The 22,439-nt window shown below is 38.7% G+C and overlaps 1 protein-coding gene across 6 annotated transcripts in view; it reads right to left on the reverse strand.

Moving 5' to 3' along the window:
• The window catches only part of CPED1 (cadherin-like and PC-esterase domain containing 1), a 141,375-nt gene that overhangs the window by 75,244 nt on the left and 43,692 nt on the right, over nt 1-22,439 (reverse strand). For 5 of the 6 annotated variants that reach the window (XM_040649711.2, XM_416005.7, XM_025154020.3 and 2 more), the window contains exons 6-12: nt 20,559-20,715; nt 18,899-19,067; nt 6,428-6,570; nt 4,732-4,804; nt 2,508-2,675; nt 2,301-2,405; nt 1,210-1,379 (exon numbers count right to left, since the gene is read on the reverse strand). In XM_040649711.2, the coding sequence (XP_040505645.1) occupies nt 1,210-1,379; nt 2,301-2,405; nt 2,508-2,675; nt 4,732-4,804; nt 6,428-6,570; nt 18,899-19,067; nt 20,559-20,715 (985 nt within the window). The remainder of the gene's footprint in view (nt 1-1,209; nt 1,380-2,300; nt 2,406-2,507; nt 2,676-4,731; nt 4,805-6,427; nt 6,571-18,898; nt 19,068-20,558; nt 20,716-22,439) is intronic. The other variant, XM_025154021.3, reaches the window with a different exon arrangement.

The raw sequence follows: 22,439 nt of genomic DNA on the forward strand, positions 1-22,439 counted from the left end.
AACAGAAAGCTGCTAAAGTATGCTTTGATATGCAAACCAAAATATTTTGGCAAAAGGGCAGGGGCTTATACATGAATGCAAACAGCTGCATCTTTGAGTTACTTATCATGGAGTGGCCAGTAGTAACAACGATAACGTTTAGCACTATCATGGAACTGTGTATTTTCAAAATACTAATAAACAGTTACCTAACACAGTGGTGAAGTATAATTTTCCCTTTGCAGATAAGCAAAGATACAGATAATGCACTGAAAGCTACACACAATTCACTGAGAAACAAAACTGAAGAAGTCTTACAGATGCCCCATATAATGAATTTAGCATTCTCCAGACAAAGTGTACTCAATAATGTTGCTTGCTTGTCAAACTTGGGACTCAGTGGAACAGAACACATCACATGCTTCTGTTTGCATAAACAGTATATATGCGTCTATTCAGTAAAGAATTAGAGCATACGTGTATACAAAATGTCACTAGTCAGGAGATAAAGGCAATAACAATTTTTTCCCAATTTTTATAATAAATACATTTTATACCACAACTTTTCACTCTCTTTCCTTTCATTCCTTATTCTCTTTTTTATTTCATGCCTACTTTCCTTCTTTCCTCTCTGCCTCCCTCCTTATTAAAGTTTAGAATCACTTGTCAAAAGCTCAATGGATTCTATCTTTTCATGACAGTATTCTCCCAGCTTTTAGAGTTAAAATGAGGATCTCGGCGCATCCTACTCTTTGACCTGTCTCTTGTCAAATATGGGAAATTTAGAGCCACTAAAATTCATCGATCCCTTTTGGAAAAACCTTCACCTAAAATTTTATATTTTCTTTACATTTTTCTTCATAATTGAATCAATTATATTAGAGTGGTAAACACTCATAGTTTTGAATTCACCATTTTCCAGGAACAACTTACCTAATTCACTTCACATTTCTTAGAAAAAAAGAATTACATCCAATTATTTTTTTAACTCATAGGTCTCTGTGCTAGAAGTAGAAGTAAGAGGGAAAAGCTGTCATATGTTGAGACCTAGCTGCAGCTTTACTGGCAGAATGTCTGACAGTGCTCCATGGAGGGATGAGGGACCTTACTGTCAATGATATAAATCCACCTAAATTTATTGAAGAATTACGTTTCATGGTATTCACTGGAGTTACTCCAAATTACAGTTATAGAAACTATCTTTAGTATATTGTATAATAGCTATCTTACCATACTGAAAGATCTGTATGTGCCTCTTTGGTCATGAACTGGAATTGTCCAAGCAAACTGGAAAGCAACCAATGTACAGTCAGGACTGAACCAAGTCGTCTCATTGGGTCTACCATATGATAAAGGTCACGCAGTAAAGTTTGGATCTTGGGTGCAGCAGAAGGGTAAAGCTGAGAAGAGATATGATGATTAGGGACTACATGTTATAATATTTGTAAATTGCATAGAAGTGAGAAAATATCAGAGGACAGTGTATATAGCATACAGACATATTAGTATAAATTCTCTTTCACACAACTATAGAAAATGACTGTCTTGCCCATCCCTGCAAATCAGTCCTGCTTGTTGTACTGACATGGAAGTCTACTTCCCTTTCCACTGAGAGCCTCTAACTTGATTTCCAGATCTAGATAACTAATAACTAATTCTCTTTTTAAAAGTCTCATCAGTCTCCAGGCCTAATACTTAATCAGGAAGCCTAGAAGAAATCCTGGTGCCATGAACATTTTCTGAGCAATATATTCAGGTTTTGGTGATTCATTTCCCCAGTCCTCCACCTCAGTGCCAGACATTTTTTCTCATAAACTGTCGTGCCTATTCATGGACACTGGCTGCTATTCCTCCATCTCTATTATTCTCCGAAAAACAACTCACTATAATTGTGAAGAAGACATATCACACATTCTGCCTATGTTTTTTAGCCACTTTTTCATGTCTGTCTTTTCTTTGGTAATGATCTTAGTGTTGAACAGCCTCCAGTGTTTCCATTTATACATCCTTTTCTTCACTGTCATTCTATTTTCTTTCCAATGTAGGAGACTTTTACATATCTTTTTCCTTTTCCTTTCTTCTATTTTCTGGTTTATTTTTCTGCTTTTTCTGTCCTTAAATCAAATCCCACATTTCATTTCATTCTCTCTTTTATTATAAATTCCAAAAATCTAAAATAAAATCAGTATAACTTCTATCTCTCAGATTCCCTGTCCATCCAGTCAGACACGTGCAGTGACAGCAGAGAACGGTAATCCAGGAGTAATATTAGCAGGTTTACATAAAATACAAACCCAGTACCACAGAATAGTTTATTTTACCAGCTCAAATTGTCCAAGATTCTTCACCTCTTTAACAAATGTAATCATTGAATTTATCTCTCCTAAAGAAAAACAATGTCCATCTTCTTTGAGGAAGATTCCATCCTATGGAGGAAAGGGCAACACATTCTGGTGAAATCACGTGAAAAGCGATGTGCTTTCATTAGGCCCCAATCCTTTTTCCCCAGCAAAGAGGCAATGAGCTACCTTGCTCACAGTTGATCCATATATGTTTTGTAAAGATTCTATGAAGCTGGAACTTGAGGACTTATTAGACAATAGAAATTTAAAAGTGTCTTCAAAAATAACTTCTTTGAAAGTTTGGTCCTGAAGATTGGATTCCTCCTCATCTTGAAAGTCAAAATGTTTATGCACCTGTTAGAAAACAATGTAAGAATTTACATTTTGTACATCAAGGCCTGTCTGTCCATAACCACACATTACTGAGCTGGAATTCTTTATTAAAAAACAAAAGCCGTAAGAGCACTAATAAAACAGCCAGGATTATAATATAAAGAATGCACAACATTTTCTGTGAAACCCCCACGCCACAACGTTTGCTGACCTCTAGTGGAAGGAGTGTAATATCTCATGCTCGCATGAAACTGCTTGTTTCCGCCTTGTCTGAAATTTGATTTTTAAAAATGTCAGCTGATATGTTAACACAGCTCTTACAAAACTCAGGTATTTGAGTTCATATCGATGATATAATCCTTAGAGTATATAAACATAACCACACATACAGTCATATAAAATATGAATGAATTATTTTAGTACAAACACAAATATAACCAGGCTGTATGGGATATGTGTATGCTTTCCAGGGGATGCAATTCAAAATAAAATTTCAACCAATGCTAAGAAAGTATCAACTGTTGATTTTTAGAATAATTGTTCATTATCTCATTGGAAACTATTCAACAGTCCTGATTTATTGCACATTTATGGATTATAACTGATGGTTGAGGTTACTATACAAGCTGGTAGACGTTATACTTTATGTTTATCATTTTAAGCACTCCAGGTAGAATTTATTTACAGTCTGCTTTAAAGGGTATCTTATCTTTGCATTATTGTTACTAGAAAACTGCAGAGATTTGAAAGGGAGACAAATTTAATCAATTGTCTCCTATAATTTCACAGGATATATTTACAACTATTTGCTTTGCTCCTTGTATATCATATATATGGAGAAAGATTTCGTATGTCCAGTTAGATACATAATGTATAAATGTATGTATGTATAAATGTAGTGAAAAAAAGCTGTAAAGCAGTAAATTTTTTGTTCTGGCTGGGCTGTTATTAGACAGGAATGGTACAACATTGCCAGAAGGAATTTATGCTAATAGTCATCTTTTTTCAGGTTTTGAGGGCCTTGAGGACTGCCCAGGAAGAGGGCAGTGCAGTGGAAGAAGGCAGCACAGTGGAGGTGAAAGCAGAAATGAACCGAAGAATTATGGTACAGTTCATGGAGAATGTTAACCTGTATTAAAAGCCATCAATGGCTTCTAACTTTCTCTCTTAGTGTTTTTCTTTCTGCTGCAGTTAATACCTAACTTCACTTGCATGCAGTGCTTTCTATGCATTTTGTTTAGCTGATATTCATTTGTGATTATAGTGCTGTAACACTAAAAAGTTTACACGCTTGTCTGGTGTGGTGAACTTTATCACAGGAAATCTGTATCTCATTATTTGCTTTCTAGGCAAAAATATTATTAAAGCATTTGGACATTTCTCAGAGATTTGAGAGCAACTATCACAGAGGTTTTGATGCTGTGTTCTGTTTGTTGTAATTTTCCAGGGTAAAGTAAAACCCTTCTTTTCTTCAACAAGCTTGCAAACTCTAGGGCACTCCAGGAGAGAAAAAACACAACTGTCATGGCTTTGTGATTTTTAGTTATCAGTATTCCACATCATAACATCATGTAGTGCACTGGGAGTTAAAGAGTTAATGCTCCAGGTCCGGGTACCTGTCCCGGATGAGAAGAACTACTTCATTCCCCAGAAGACTGTTCACCCTTCCGTTATCATTTCTGCTCAGGGGGAACAGATATAAGGCCTTGGTAGATCACCTGACATGCTCTTTTCCCTTTATCGGCTCTTCTCCCTGCTGCTCGTCCCGATCACACGCAGCACCTTACTCTTTCAGTTTTTGGACGCTCTTTCTCTCATTATATTTGATTTATTAGCTTCAATTTTGATTGGATTGTATTATAGTGTTCTATCTTGCATTCCAATACTACATTTAGTAAATTAGTTTGTTTCTCCTCAGATTGTTGTCGCTGTTTTTAATTATTTGGGGTCCCCTGTTTCCCCTTTCCAGAGGCAGAGATCTTCAGATCCCTCTGCCCCACTAGTCATGGAAACGGGCCGAACCAGCCCGCAAACCACTGTCAACAACAAAAGAAACATTCCAGTGTTGTTTGCTCACCTGAAGAACTATGGGGTGTATGGAGGTGCTGAACCCAATGTCAAAGGTCAGCATTTGAAAACATTGGCTGCACCTGAAATAGAATACAGAAATAGAAATACCTGAAATAGAAATCAGATTCAGTGAGGATAGATAGTGTAAAATACGCACTACAGTGACAGAACATGAACACATTTGTCCCACCAAAGCATACGATACAGACTAAAAAGTTCTAAGAAGAGTCTATAACCCTAACCAAAGATAGAGTCGTGTTCTGAAGAAAAGAGTGATATACTAAAGGATATCTGTATGGCCGACTTTTAAACTAGTGAGGGTAGGGAACTACATTGAAGGACAGAATGCTTTTTGATAAGAATGAGGTCCCACAAAGCTTTGGAGACATTTGGAGGGCAAGAGATTTCTATCAGGTGAAACTCTCCGGGCTCACTGAACCTACCTGCACCTGAGGGGATGTTTTAAGACATGGGCCGAGAACTCTGAGAAAATTTTAGGCTACACACATAAGAGATATCTATCCCATGGGTAAACAAATATTCAGTTTGGATCATTATTAAAATAGCTTTATCCATTTTATATTCATTCCCTTCTCTCTTTCCACTTTCCTCACAATGTGTTATTCCCAGAAAATAATGAGCTTCATATTACTGTTATTGAAACACCAAGGTTCTCAAATATATGAGGGCTGCTCTGAAAGCAATGCCTCCCATTTCATTATGTTGGGCCATGACATCAGAGGATTTTGGTGGTATGGCATCAGAGGTTGAACCTTCCCACCAATATTCCATTATGCTTTGCTGCCATGTGATGGATGGCAGTAGAGAGACAGTCTGCCAAATAGTGTCTGACAGGGAAATGCAGATGAAGCAAAGGTTTGTCATTGAATTCCTCCATGCAGAAAAAATTCCACCCATTGACATTCATGTTGAATGTTTGTAGAGACCAAACAGTGGATGTGAGCACAGTGAGGAGGTGAGTGATGAGTTTCAGCAGTGGTGACAGCGACAGTGGGTCACCGCTGCTGGTGCAGATTTTTTCGAGCGCAGCATGCAGGCTCTTGTTCATCACTGGTGAAAATGCACAGCTAATGGATGTGACGATGCTGGAAAACAGTGTTTTGTAGCTGATAACGTGCTCTGTTAAATATTGTTATTGTGCTCTTTGCTGTAGTTTCAATAGAAATAAGTAGGAGGCATTACTTTTGGACCAACCCAAATATTTTTAAAGCATACAAACATAATAAATAGTAACTTATTTACTATTTACCACAAAAAAAGCTTACAGATGTTACACAACATGTGGAGAACAAACATTAATTACTACACTTATTAAGTAAGAAACGCTGATATATGTATAAGAACTGTAACAATCTAGTAGAAGTGATTGCAGTGACTTAGCACTCACATAAAAATGAATGTTGCTGCCTGGGTACATTTCATAACATGCATTTTGTAAAATATTCTGCTGTGCTTGTTGTTCACGTTCTCTGCCTTGGCCAGTTCAGAACAGCCAGTGCTACTCTAACTTTAAACACTTCACTCATGTCAGAGTGCTCACTTACAGGAAATACAGCATTATACAAATTATGAAATATAAGGGATTTTCTTATTTCAGGAGTCATGTGTCCTCTACAATTTTTATTCTGTTTTAAGAAGCTAATTTAACAACAACATAGCAATGAACACTGCAAGTTACTTACTGATTGAAAGAGCCTGGTCCTGAGGCAGACGATTCACTGAGGACCTCAGTTATAAGTAGAAGTTTGCTTATAGCTTCTTTCATGTTGTTAAACGCTTGCTGGGGAGAACTGCTTTTGAAGAACATCTCAAAAAACCTTTGCAGCTGTGAAAAAGATTACATGTACTTGTGAACATTTACCAGTGCTTAACTAAACCAGTGCTTAAAGTCATAAATTAAAAGGCTGGTAGAAGTCAAAATTGCATTACAATGTCAATTTCAGTTGTTATTCATTTGCACAGTAAAGAATGGCATGAAAAGCACCATGCAGCACACTAGCAAAGAAGGAGCTTTAGTTTACAAATATCAGAAACAGACTCTAAAGCAATGCATTTAAAAAATATTGCTCACAGAATAAGCTTACTTTGATAAAATGCTTTACTATGAATTGGTTTCAGGCAAAAGAAATCATAACACTTATTGCTTCAGCAATAGGCAGTAGCACAGTCATTGAAAAAGCCTTTTCTATTGTTAACATACTATGCCAAGGGCTATCCCACTTGACCTTGACTATGAATTTTTACCCCAGGTTAACAAATTCTAAACAGAATCACTCATCACAGCCATCACAGACTATACTTTGGCTGGACTCTTGCAGATGCTGAGGATTTTAGCCATGTGAATCCTCCCAGGGACATATTCACTGTCCTGCATAACACTGTAATCTCAACTGCTTTCATCACTCATGCAAATTCACCCTCCTCATCACTTCAGGTAGCAATCTAGGGAAAGAGAACTCAAGCAACACATTATACCAGTGAAGAATGGGATACAGTCTAGTTTTGTTGTATCAGAGATCTTGGTGCTAAGAAAGGATCTGCCTTTGAATCATGTTTTCAATTAGTTTTTGAACTGTGTCAAACTGTTGGATAATTTAGTAGTAATTAGTACAAAACAGATATATTTATATTGTATAAAGGTACTGTTTTCAGATATAAAGCTCATACAGTACACATGGAACGTGTTTTCTACAAATACTCAAAAAAGACAAATTTCTGAATGTTTCCAGGAATTTGTCTACTAAATTGACTTAGAAATGCCATTATGTGTTTTCTACTATCACCTACTCATACATGTCCCACTGGCTTCTGTAAGCAAGTCCACTGGAGACTCATGTGGCTGGCATGTACTGACGATGGATTTACAACGATGGCCTTTATTAGAAGTCTGTAACAAGGTTTAATGTGATATTTTGGATCTACAGTATGAGCACAGAATCAGAGAACTATAGGATGACTGAGGTTAGAAGGCACCACTGGAACCATCTGATTCAACCTCTTCTCAAGCATGGACACCCAGAGCAGGTGCCCAGGACTACATCCAGGTGGTTTTTGAAGATCTCTGTGGAGGAAATTCCACAATCTCCCTCAGCAACCCATGCCAGTGTTCCATCATCTATGCAACACACAAGTGCTTCCTGACAATTGGATTGAGCCTCCTGTGTTTTGGTTTGTGCTCCCCGCCTCTTGTCCTGGCACTGGGCACCACTGAAAAGAGCCTGGCTCTGTTTTCTTTGGACCATCTCTTCAGGTTTTCATAGATGTTGATGAGATCCCCCTCAAGCCTCCTCTTCACCAGGCTGAATGGTCCCAGCTCTACCAGCCTCTCCTCTCAGGAGAGATGTTTCAGTCTTTTCATTGCCTTGATGGCTCTACATTGGATTCCTTCCAATACGTCCATGGAACATACTGGGGGCCCAGAACTGAATACAGCACTCCAGCTGTGGCCTCACCAGTGCTGAGCAGAGGAGAAGAATGTCCTCCTTCAGAAACTTGATGGCAATACTACTTCTAATATAATCCAGGATACTCCTAGGCTCTTTCTGTAGCAAGTGCACTTGCAAACTCATGATCATCTTGGCATGCACCAGGACCCCCAGTTTTTTTTCTGCCAAGCTGCTTTCCAGCTGGGGGAACTCCAACCTATACTGGTCCTTGGGGTCGTTCATCCTCAAGTGCAGGACTTTGCAATTCTCTTTGTTGAACTGTGTGAGACTCCTGTTAGCCTGTTTCTTTGGACTAAGGTCCCTCCGGATGGCAGCATGACCCTCTGGCAAACAAGCCATTCCTCCAACTTTTGTATCACCTGCAAACATGTTGAGAGCGTGCTCTACCCCATCATCCAGACCATTAACAAAGATGTGGAACAGACTGGACCTAGCATTGTCCCCGGGGTACACCATTAATTACTGGTGATGCATTATGATGAATTCACTGTGCTAACACCAGATCTCCTTACAACATAATTCTGTGCACTCTTGTCCACAAAATTGTAGCCTCCCCATGTGAGCAGAAACACTGCCAAGCATGCTCGTTTGTGTTGGCATGAATGATTAACGTACAGTTTCTTCAGGCAGCATATTGCAATTAAATGTAATAAGCATTTTCCACTTTCCTTTTTAAAAAACACTGTATCATTGCCTACAGAAAGGTATGAAAAAACACTGAAGTATGGAGCTAATACTGACCATCCTTTGCTCTTTGTTCTCTTCAGTGCCAGTAGCTCAATCCTGTTGTGCTGGTAAATAACTAGAAGGTAGGAAGTTGGTTTGGCTGCCTACCTGTTCTTATCACATCTGGTTTTATTCTAACAAGCTCGCAGGTATTGCCAAACCAAATAAATTTGCCCCGTGAACAGATCTGTGTGGAAGTTTAGCAGGGCTTGGAACTCTCTATTCTGCTTCTGAGAGTTGTTTGAAATGCCAGTAGGAAATAAATATCAACAATATATATTACTAAAATTACAAAATTAAATTTCTGACTGCCAGGAATTTATAAATAAATGTTGCACATATAACCTCAGCTCTGCCATTTGAATATTTGCGTCATGTTGCAATCTTGAATTACATTACACTGTATTTTTATGGCATAGAGTTTCCCTGTGTACTGCAGTTCCATGAATCTCTAGGGCAAAAGAGCTCCAGAACTGCAATGTAGAAAGAGATTATGCAAATCTTCAGGTTGAGCTACATCTCAAGACAAGCAGGAGTACTTGCTTCCCAAAGTCTAATATCACTCGGCTTTGTTTCTCCTACAGAGTGGCACAAAGATTCAGAACATGAAGCTGAATAGTTTTCACATCAGTTCTGATTCAGATTCATCTCTGATTGAAATTGTCCCAGTTTTAGTGAAGCCCAACAGCAATTTATTAATCAGTTCATGTGAAATAAGAAACTAAGAATGAAGATTCACCTCACCAGAACAAGACAAGATGGTTCTTAGCTAACTTTGACAGCTATCTCCAATGTCTCTGCCAGATCCTGTACATCATTCACATTCCTGCTAGACTAGCTTTTACTTCTTTAGTTTCCTATGTCTGCATTAGGTTTTGAGGGGCTAAGTGAAAAGCTGTCTTGCTTTGCGGCACAGGGGTCATAAGGAGTTAGAGAATTTTATAAGGAGAGATAGAGGGTGATTATTGGAAGGAACAGCAAAAGGGACAGAAAAAGCCCGTTAGGCCATTTGCTCATCATTAGGAACCACCAATTGGTTCCTAAGCACCACAACACAAAGAATAAGCAGTGCATGTATTTTGAGCCAGAACTGCTGAAGGGTGGGCTGCTGTGCACTGTTTGCACTCACAGCATGCTGTTAGCTAAAGCAGCAAACTGCTTCCACCACAACAGACCTTGAAATAAAACTGGCTTCTCCAAGGTACTGCACTTCAGTCACAGCCCTCCTTGGGCAGATTATAAAAAAAAAAACAACTGTGCTCAACAGGTCCTCATTATAGGATATCAGGTTTTAGGACAATGTTTATTCTAAGCCAATGACTGAAAATAAATGTTTAGACAGCTTGGTTCAGGACCAACAAAGACACCAGAAAAATGCTTCAGGTTCAATTCCAGTTCATGAAAAAATCCTGTTCAAACCAGTTCAGGTTACATTTGACTCTTATGGATTCTACAGGGTTCTCAGCACCTAATAGGGCAAATGTAGAATATATGGACTGGGGATAAGAAATATGAATATGTACAGCAACTTTGAGTTTTTCTAAGTGTTTCCAGCACTTAGTTCTGTTCAAGTGCAGAAAGCCAAAGTCACTAAGCTGAGGATTACTACAGATGATGACTACTGAGGCATGTTCTCCCACCTTCAGAGGAAACAGACCACCTGCCCAGCAGGGTTCAACTTCGTTATTGACTGAGGTTGATTAAAAGCAGCACAGAGTAGCAAAAGAGGACAGAATGGAAAAAAACTGGTGACAATCACAGGAATTTAGTCTGTGAGAAAGCTGACCTCTTGCTGGCAGATTTTTGAGCAGAGGAATAGGGATTAAATTTTAGTAGGTTGTAAAACTTAATGTACACATGGACATACACATTGTACAATGACACCATTGTGTACAGAATTGCAAGAGTTCTCAGGAGCTTGGAAATGTTCATCCACGTGCTGGATGCATATAGTCAAGGGTATATTCTACATATTTACATAATACCTTTCAGAAGATGTGTAAATCTAGTTAAAGTACAGGGATGAAGAACATATTTTCTCCAAAGGCAGACTGAACTAGAAACGTAATTAAGATGAGTTTTAACTCATTGACCTTTAGCTCACTGATAAGTGTTTTTGCTTTAGAGTAAGCCACTGGAAAAAAAAAAGGGGGGGGGGGGAGTAATGGTATTAAATTTAAAATGCTTTTTCTCTACCCACTTTGAATTTTATTTTTTAAAAATGTGAAGTCATTAAAATAAGCCTTATGATCTCAGTGACATGGATTCCTTTGTCTCTTCAAAAATACATGGAATCACCAGTGAATGGTCTAATTGACAAGCTTCATGAATAGACACATGGACACTAAAGGAGAGCGGAGGAGTGTGCTGTTCACAGGGCTGCATGCTATGGTGGCTTAGTAATTCCCTTCAGAAGATTTTCCTCTGGCATGTTCTCTGCAAATGAATTTCTTAAGATGGGTTCTAGGGCAGCCCGGGGCAGCCAGATGAATAGTTAGCTGAGGATTTGCTTCAGAAAGGTATAAATTAAATCAGACAGCTATGCCCCAGTTTCTCCCACCTCCACTCCTTTATTTTAAGAGGCCTATTCAGAGCATGCTGAGGAGCAGACATGGCACGTACACTGTGTGCACTGGGTGTCAGACTGCAGCACTCCACAGAAGATGTAAAGGAATTTTACTGTAATGAAAACAAACTGTAGCAATCCTTCTGGGATTGCTTGCTAGCTCCATCCCAGCACAGTTTTGCCACGTGACAAGTCAAAAAAGGAAGATTTTCCTTAACTAACCTTAGGAATGGCAATAAATGCAAACTTATAACACCTACCTTCACTGACTTAGCTTTCTGTTAATTACAATAGGAGTTCATAGACACAGCTCACACACAGACAATTCACTTAGGTGTCATAGTATGCAAAGGTATGCCACCCTACAAGATTGTGTGGTTTATGTTTAGGTTCTTATTTTACTTCATTGCACAACACAGACACTTAAAGAGCATGATTTATGCCATCCTGGGGTAGATATTTCAAAATGGTGACATTAATTGCAATCTGAAACTGCTCTGTTCCTCTAGCGAGGAATCTAAACGAGACACTGAAGACAGGAAGGAGATAAATCCTGGGAGAGCTCATGCAGTCCACCCTTGACAAAAATCTTATGGATAACAAAACCTGCGTGACTGGAATATACAAAACGGTTCAGGAGGGCTTTTGCCCTAAATTGATGATGATAAATCAACAGCAAGATTAAACAGCCATGAGGAAATTACAAGGAGGGAGCCAGCTTGAAAAATAACATTAAAAAGGCATGACAATTTGCAGTGGGGTGGGCTGGGGGGAAGAGGTTTTGGAGCAGAAACAGCAACAGGCAAAACTGGTCAGGCACAGACAGAAGTCAGCCCTCCAGCACCACAGCTTTTCCTGGACCATAGGGCTTAGTGTGCTGCTAGCCTTGGCGTGGGTCCTGTGTGGGTGCACACACATCTGGAGCTCCCACGTTTCCAGCCAGAGCTGTGTGCAAGCAGACAATCGCCCCTAAGGAGAGTGGGGCTGCGTTTGTAACCCCGCTGCCTGTGAGACAGGAGTGCATAGGAGTGGGTGAGCAGCTGGGTGAGTGGGATTAGAACTTCAGAGGGTTATTTATAGGAGGATGTTTAGAACATTATTAAGATTATGAACATTATTGAAGTGTCTAGTATCATAGTTTATCTGATCTATTAGTGATATTGAGTATGCTATTAATACTAACTGCCAGTTAATTACATATAATCAATTAACTACTTCTACCCTGATTTTGTTTGAACAATGCAAGCTCATCAGTTTTTCCTGAAACATTATCCCCACCTTTGGAGCTGTAGCTGAGCTCTGAACCTACACAGGAGGCAGGCAGATAGAAGATGAAAGGCCATTGGAGCTACTGAGTAGTTCAGAGCAATTTTGAGGTTTAGACTTTGAGATCTGAGGCACCATACTCTATAGGATTTGCATGAATACATTTTAAAATGACCTCGATGGTCCTTATTTGCAGTCTCCAAAACTAGATGAAAGGTAAAGTATCATAGTTGAGAATAAGGTTTACTTCTGTGGAAGTAAAACATGACCTTTGGTTTCCAAAAAGGTGTGTCTTTTTGAAATATCAAACAGTGTTCTTTCCAAATTTCTCTACTGTGCATCAGAGCTGCTGCAGCCTTCCTGATCAGTTGGATTTGCAGGTTCTCAAAAGACTTAATACAATCACCTCCCTTTGAAAATAGCCAAGGATGTTTTCACTTGAGTTAATTCAATCAATCTCTTCTAACTTTTTTTAGTATAAGTAGTGTACTTTCAGTTCACTTTCTACATTCATTATTCCTGATGGGTCCATATTTAGTGATATTCCTTCACCAAGTCCAAATACTTTGGGATGTAAGTAGTTGTTCACAGCTATAGAAATACTCTTTTAGACTCAAACAACATTCCCTTTGACTGTATGCGTGGGTGTGCCTAGATATCTAAGGTGGCTGGAAGAATATAGACTGGTTCCACACAGAAGCAATATTTTGCAGTGAAACTATTTTCTGTATTGCCTGCTAGCACAGGCAAATTTCACCACTGACCACAATATATAAAAAAATTGCAGTACAGGTAATGGGAGGAAAATGTACCTATAATCAAAAGCGATGGTTCTAGAATACTTCACAGAGAAAACAATGCAGTCATTTATCACAAGCTGATAATGTTAGCATTAGGTAGTTCTGCTTATTTCATCCCTGATTAATTGCTATGTTGTGCCATTTCTCTATACATCTTACATGGCACTTGATGAGGGGGGAAGTCAGGATGTTATTCAGCTGTTTTATGAGTAAATTTCCCCTTTATGAATATTTTCTGTTCTTTACTTATGTTACTGTCAAGAAAGGTCAAGTAACAACTCTGGACAAAATAACCCTCTTGTCTCTCTTTGTTTATCAAGTTTCAGTGGACAGTCTCCATTAATTTCAGAATTTGCTCCAGAATGTCTTATTTTAAATCTTTGCTGGTGGAAAAAAAATGGAGAAAAGATCATCTGAGAAAACTTTAAAGATCCTTGCTCTTAAGATTAAGTCCAAAGACTACTGGTGTCAGTGAAAAGCTGTTCACTAGCTTCCACAGCAACTAAATTAGGTCCTTTGAATGGGACTGGACTAAGAATGGTTTTCCAACACAGCGTCAATTTTTTAGGGGAAGAGTAAAGATGATTTACTAATGACATTTCCCAGTTTGTTGTGAGAAGCAAATGAGGTGATTAAGAGTAGCTGAAAGGCAAGTGAAAAAAGGAAGCAGGATAAAAGAGACAGAGGCATGTTTATATTGTTGCTTGGACTGAAGAGCCAGAGGGTCTGTGGACTAGAAGAAAAGCAGAGAGCTAAGGGCATGGATAAAAGAGTAAAGACTTATCTATGACGTATCTTCTTGTTATAAAGAGCAATCGGTCTAGAGCTCTTAGTAGAAAAACCGTGATGTTCATGTCGAAAAGAGCAGAAAAGAACTCCAGGAAGAATTTTGACTGTTTGTACAGTGCCTGGCAGACTGAAATACCTGATGCAAAAATGAAGAGAGTAGAGGACTGCATAACATGTAAGTCCACTGGAGCTTATCAAACATGAATGTATACCACTTCTACTTCAGCGTGTCTTAACTTGCAGGTTACCAGAAATGGGTAGAGCCTGCCTAGGAACAAGCACCTTTTATGCCAGAATAGAAATGTCAGTCTAAGCATATCTTTAATCTTCCCCAGTCCAAACAGACTAAATGGGTTCTAAATGATTTGAGGGGAGAAATCAGAGCCATTATGCTATGCTAAGTATCTCAGGAAGATTCTCTGCTCAGGCTATTTGAAAGAACAGTGAAACGCATGTGCTAAGTTCTTACAACACCTAATGCACAGATTTAATTTTATTCCCAAATAAGCCTGCAATCTAATTAATAGTTGATAATTTTCTTTTGCATTTGCTCTTGCATAGTGACAGGGGAAGAATGGGTAATCCCAAAATAAAACAAAGGTAAAAAATACTGAAAGTTTCTGCTGTTTCTAACCATTGTGATTTTTATCTGCATGAACGTTTGCATTCTATTTCATGTAAAATATGTGAACATAACATGATGTAGTATCAAAATTGGCCACTTGAGGGCAATACTGTAACCTAATTTTCAGCATTCTGCTCTAAACCAGATCTCCGTGTCACATTAAAAGACATATTTCTTGGACAGTTGAGGGTCCAGTTTTAGTTGCATATATGTTAAGTATGATAATTATTTTTCTTTACTCAATTTTTCAAATACTTAATATACAAGAAAGAGAATTTTGGTTATAGTGGTTTACACCGCAGTAAGATCTGGTCAGCAATTGTGCCCGTGGCAGGGGGGTTGGAACTAGATGATCTTTAAAGTCACCTACAACCCAACCCATTCTATGATTCTATGATTCTGCTGAATAGCTTCAGTTTAGTATGTTCACTGTGCAACTTGAAAGCCACTTTTTAAGTGATAAGCATAGTTTCAGCTAAGGTTATCTAGGGCTACGCTCATACATCAGTCAACACATTCCAGTCCAGGAGGAACCTGACATATGTTTTTGATGAGCAAATGGACAGTGAGACAGAGAAGGGGCTGTTCAAGGCAGCCCACAACACAGAAGAATCTTCCCAGGTGATGCACAGTGTGGCATTACTGAATTCTACAAAACTGCATCCTTTGTTATGAACTGGAACCAGATTGGGAAAGACTAATGGCTGAGCAAAGGAAGTACTTTATAGTGTGTTAAACCTTGAGATAATTAATCATAAACGAATGTCTTACCCACCAGCTTCTATAAAACAGAAAATTATTCATAGGTCAGCTTTTTGTTTAATACACATGCATATTTGATTAATATGAAGGCAATTATTGCACACATAGATCCCTCCCTTAATTGGTACCATATGCAAAATAGAAAACTTCCATTTTATTATTACTTTTTCAAAGCACAGATGGTCTAAATAAAGAGTTTCCAAATTTCCTCATGGAAATAAGGCTATTATGTGAGTCTCATAACATTTGTGTGGCAGAAAGCCATTCTATTCACTGCATTTCCTGCATCTTCCCAACCAGGGCCCAGATCTAGACTTGTACTTTTGCCACCCCTTGAGCACACAGAAAATCTTCATGCCAGTTCAGGATTTAGGTTTTTTTCATTTCTGAACTGAGATCCTAAAATCTGCATCATCCAAAAAAAAAGCCCTGGCAGCTGGTGAGTAAAATGAACTTGAACTCTTCCTGAACTGCCATTTGGCCAATGCTTATTCAAGAAGTCATTATGAAGACTTATCACTCTGATTAGGATAAGCAAATCTGACTCATAAAAATTATTTACAACAGTCTATTAACAGTGGAGAATAGAGTATTATTTAACTAATTTAAACTTATTTTTTGTCTTTGTGCAGTTTCTCTAAATCATTTGTTGTCATTTGGTACCACATCTCCAGCTTTGAAAAATATCTCCTTCACAAATACCACATTCTGGTTAATTTTAGCAACCATAAAGGGTTCTTTTGCACAGAAGATCAATTTTTTGAACTCAAAATACTGAGTTTGTAGTAGTAAAGTTGTACCTTTGTGTTAGTTTGTGGTGGCAAAGTTGGATTTCAACCAAAGTTGTGAATCTATTTCTTATCAATAATGGTTTAATTACACTGGCACGAGAAAATTTGCTAAACAGATGCTTATGTACATTATGCAAGTCTTCAAATTATTGTGCAACATTACTGAAAGCAGTACGTCTATGATACAACACAGCAGATTAAAACTATTCATTTTAAAAGATGAATCAATCAGCCACTCTTGGGGAAAAAACACATCACACAGTGACAACTTTTTTCCAGACCAAAGTCTCCCCTATAGGCACAATCAGTTCCCAGTGACACCAATGGGTATTCTGCCAATCAGTGGAAGAACAGATCTTAGACATCCTTTCTGTTTTTATCAACTACCGACACTCTAGATCTTCATGACATAACAACTTCCTTTCCTACACACTAGAGCCGGCAAAAACATAACGCTTATAGAAGCATTCTGAACCAGATTACTTGGCTGGTACAAACACACATAGATCATGATGGCACTGCATATCTCCCTGACAACAAGTGATGGCTCCACAGAGTTTCCTAGAAACTTGATGTAATCTCATCTCAGAGGTTATCTACAGCTGAATTCAAAGCTTTTCCCAAATTCTCTTTCCTGACTGATGCCACCTTTTCTAATGACTCTTGCCTGAAGCCTGTGCACTAAGCACAGTAGCCTCTCAGTGATTTTCCCAGTGGAGCTTCTCGCTGCTGAGTGAATCTCCCTGACTCCTCCGAGGCTATACACTGTGCACTGCTTATGCCAAAAGACAGTCTTAGAGACCTGCAATCCATTGTTTTGTTGATTTGTATTTAAAGTTCTCCATCATTATAAATGTGCTTTCTGTGGTGCCTCCTTGTTGTGTATTTCTTGCCATTTTGACAAGTCTGCCTAAAGCTGTGGGAGGTATAACACCACAGCAGCAGTAACCAGACTGGAGCTACTGCAGACGTGCTGCTGCTTCTATCTGTCTTTTTTATTGCTTCTTCATCTGCAAAGTATTCTGTAAATAATGACTGGCACCCCTTTCAGCATACTTCCCTCAGTTGGAATTATTTTACAGAGCCAGATCACAGCCATTAATGACTATTAACCTCCAAAGTACTGTCAACTTCAGATACTGAACACTCTGGTATTTTAATACACAAAACGAGACTGACTTCCAAGGGCTGAAAGTGGGTGACCACTAATCTTCCTAAATGTACATAAAGGAAGTATAAAACAATATATTTCAATGGGGTTCTGAAGAGGGAAAGAGAGGTAAATAGGTTTGTTTCATCTAATTTTAGCCATCTAGAATTTGCCATGTTCCCTATGATAGTCATAGCCTGTGGAAAGAAGCAGATATTTCTAGAAGGAAACCTACCTCATTCCAAAAGTAGTGTCTAAACTGATGTGTTTTGTACCCTGGAGTTCTCTGTTTCTTCAATAACTAGAATTAGATTGTGAGCTTAGAGTAGGCATTTAACTTTCACAGAGCTAAAAATTATAGAACATTAGCATCATCAAGAGTCCTGGCAGTGATGCCACAATGCTCACGCTGATTCAAAAACAAGACCTGCTCCTGTCCTGAGTGTGTTATATGAGCAAAGTGCACCCATCCTCAGACGGCTGCTGAAGGAGTTATGTTACCTGTAGAAATCACTGCTACTTTCTGACCTATTTCCTTCAAAAAGGAGCAGCCACAAAACTGTGGTTCCTTCAAAAAGAGCTGCTGTGTGGAAGGACAGTTTCCTGATGAAAGAACAAAGGAATGGAAAGATACATTTGGAATCCGTAGAACTGCTGAGGAAACTAGACATGAAGAGAGAGGTGTCTCTCCAGGCACTTGGAGATGGCCAGAGTTAAAGTACGTGGGATACATCCTTCTCCATAAAACCCACAGACCATGAGAGGCCACTCTCTCCACAGAATACTTCCTTCTCCTTATTTGGATGTGCCCTGACACTCATCCATTCTATTTTACTGCATCTAAAAAAGAAATCTAAACAAATAATTTAAATATTTGCTTTTGTTTTTTACAACACTGTCAATAGCCAGGCTCTGTTAATGCATCAGAGCATACTGAAGTCGAGCTTTAGAGAAAACACCAACTGTGCAACTGCTGTGAAGTCTCACCAGCAAAAACTGGCTTTGAAGGAAGCAAATCCCAGGGCCCTTCATAACCCCCATTGTACAGTCCAGCTCCTCCCTCCTTCATGAACCAAGCCCCACTTTCTGAGAAATGAAAGCAGTGTTTGAGAAGAACCATCACTGTCAGCTCATGATTGCAAGTAAAGAAGGGGGAAAAGATAAACATTACCTGGTTTTCTGTCTCTACTTTGTCTGTAAAAGATAAAACATTAGAAAACAAAACATTTTACCTTTACAGAAAAGTGCTTCTTCTTGGGTGGATGCCAGACAGTAGCAGCTGAATGAAGAAAGGCCCTCAAAGGTGTTAAGGATGTGACTAGCACATATGCTTTTATGATGACAGAAAGGTCTTGAGCTTTAAGGATATTCCTGTGCTCTGATGAAGCTGACACTTGATTCCTGGGAAGCAATATGAATAGAGAGAATTAATAAAGTGCTTTTGCATTTCATTTAGCAGGAAAATGAACTATAGAATAGTGAAAGTAATGGAGAAAATAATTTGTGTTTTTTTTTTCCCTAAGTTAGATAAGACAGTAGATGAAAACAAGAAGGCTGGAACCAAGCTTTATATCAAGTCTTTTTTGTTGCCTTCGGTATTTGTAATCATAATTTGCATACATAGAAAGTAACTATGGTAGGAGAGAGTTATTGAGAGAACTTATTGGTAAATGCATCGTGGGCATGTTGTAAGTGCTGGAAAAGAAGCCGTTACTAAGCCAGGACATTCGGAGTGAAGGTAAAAACATTAAAGAAACCTAAGCAGCTTAAATTACAGAAGTGCACAATCAGGGTACCAAATTTAACACTGATTGGTAGTGAATTAAGAAAAAAAAAAAGAAAAAAAGACTATACTATCATAAGCACATTCTTCAGTATGATACAAGGCCATGAACATGTGGTACTGCATGCTTATACTAAGGAAATACATGAACTACAATTCCAAATATTATGAGAGACAATAACAGCCCATAATTAAGCAGCTATTCATAAAAGAATTATGCAAGCTATCTTTGTCTGGGAAGTGATGTAGCTCTCTAGATACCAGCCTACAACTCCCATAGTCTGCACAAAAAAAAAAAAAAAAAAAAAGAATCAGCTATAGAAACAGGGGGAAAAAAACAACAAACACAGAAAAAGCTCTCTAAGATCTCATTACAAAGTGAAACTTGAGATATTCTAGGGAATATTCATAAGTGTGGTTCTTAGTCCGCTAAAATCTCCGAATATCAATGTACTTCATAGCAAATGCCATGAGAGAATGAGTGTACAAATTATGTGTCCTTAAGATTATAACTAGTGGCAAATGAGGGATTTCACACTCTCCTCCCATTTATGTGTAATCTTTGTCAAGACATAGCTTCTTCAGGTCTCAGATTTGCCACTTATTGAAGATATTCTAATAGTGTCTATGTTAAATAGACATTTTTCTTCCCCCCACAGAATAGTAGGACCGCTGACCACAAAACCTGTGTGGTCCTAAAATACAGGAAACTACATTTGGACAGCCAGTTCTAAAGTATATCTTAGTTCTTCACTTAACGGAAGGCCTCTGTGCAAAAGACTATCTGTGTCTGAAATAGGGATCAGACAGGGATGGGAACAGGAAACAGCTCAGCCACCATGAGACCTAAATATTCAGAGGTGTCTCTGGATCTGTATTTATTTATCTAGGAGTCTAAGGCTATCAACATAAAGGCTTAGTTGTTCGTACACAGAGCATATACAAGACTGGCTAATGCAGAAACAAACACACAAGTATAAAAAATAGAACATATCTAAGTTCTCCATCTGCTGTGATCTCCAGTCTCTCACCACTCTGTGTCCCTGACTCCCAGCAAAATGCATTATGAAACACACACAATTTCTGGGGGTAAGCTATCATTAGCTTACAGCTGTGCTCCATTGGTTTGGCTCCATAAGAACTGCAGATGGGCGATGTGTGTCTTGACATTGCTTTTGCTGCCGTGGATGATGTTGCTTGCAGTGCTGTCCCTCGACAGTCCATGCCAACTGGAGCACTCTGGGGTGGCAATTGAGAGCTGCAGGTCTGAAAAGTACAAAGGGGATGAGATGGAAAGGCAGCAGGCCACTAGTCATCTTCTGCTGTTAGGGAAAAAAAATGTGTAATAAACAATAGGTAGAGAGGAGCTAACAGAATCATCTGAAAATATACAATAACAAATGCTTAGACCATATCCTTTTTGGAATTGCTAGCAGAGAGCTTTGCATCCACAAAGTACCTCCTTCGGGGGCAAGCTCAGGAGCTTAGCTGCTGTTCTCCCTTTATATATGAGTGATGAGTGCTGCATACAAAAGAACCACGTACCCTTCCTTTTCCTTCTAAATACAAGATCTTTATTTCTAAATATAGAGGACCAAAACATGCACTTTTCCCACAGTCCCAATTACAACTAATTTGGATGAGAAATATATTTGTCTGAGAACCAAGAGACTTTGCCCCAGTGATCAGGCAGCTCAGGAGGACAACAATGTGCCTACGTTTCTATGCTGACAGCCAGGGCTACCTTTTGTGGTTCCTGAGATCTATGGCAGATTGCATTCTTCAACTGAATGCAATAGGAGCAAGACTGACGTACTGAAGCCCTTGAGATTACAGAGGCATGTGAATACTAATAGCAATCAAAATATTGTGATGTGATATCAGTCAATGGATGGTATGTTTTTTTTTAATTCTTACTGTGCTTATAAAAAGGCACAGAGCTCCTATGTCATTATTTCACGCCGGGTAGTTTCCATTAACACTAACGCACCTCACTTCTAGACATTTCATATTCTTTAGTCAGGGAAAAGTCAAGCTGTACACATTATTCCCAAACCTCATCATTTATCTTTTTAGTGACACACAGCACTGCACTAATGCTGTGAAGATATTGATATAGCTTCTCTCTTAATGTGCACACTCTCCCGCACAAATGAAATGCAAAAAAAAAAAAGAGAGCTTGTATTCCTGATTATGAGCTGTGAGCAGCCATTCAAGGAAAAGGATTATTTTTTTTCATGCAGTTCCTGTTAAAACGACATCTTGATTGTTTATGTTCATCAGCTGTTAATCAGATCAGCTCCGTTCAGCCTTCCAACCTCAAGTGGATCTAAAATTAATCTTGTCCTTTGCCTTACATGCACCATTTAACAGGGGTAAAGGCTTCACTAATAAAAAACAGGCACTTATTAATATAGCATCTCATGTTCAGATTATATTCTCATCAACATCCTAGTGTTGTGCTATGCATTATAACTGATTTGGACTTTGTAAGTGCCTACCTGCCTGCTGATGGTGCATAGATAACACAGGCTACTGTCTGCCTACTTGCCTGTGAGGAATGAGCCAGTAAATTCCCATTAAGTGATTTATTTAGCAGACTTGCTTCTGAACATGCACAGGGAGACAATCAGCTAAACCAAGTGCTTTTGCTCTCCATACCCATTCTGTGCAGAAATAACAGCATTTCACTATGGCAATTTCTACCCTGTAAAGAGACTATGATGTTCCACCACAGTAATTTCCAGTTATTTATTTGCAAGTGCAAATAACTCCCACATTTTCATCATACAGTTTTGCTGTTCAGCCAAAACTAGAACTATAAAAACAAGCACATGTCTTCCACAATGCATGGCTGGCTTCAGAGATCTTTTTCTGATGTATCCTCACATTGGCAAAAAAGACACAGCTCCTCTAGGAGCCATGGCCTGATCCCCTATGTCATGGTCCTGTAGCACATCCATCAGGAACAACCCAGAACAGACTCCAGA

This window comes from Gallus gallus, chromosome 1 (genome assembly GCF_016699485.2).
Source record: "Gallus gallus isolate bGalGal1 chromosome 1, bGalGal1.mat.broiler.GRCg7b, whole genome shotgun sequence".
Classification (NCBI taxonomy): Eukaryota; Metazoa; Chordata; class Aves; order Galliformes; family Phasianidae; genus Gallus; species Gallus gallus.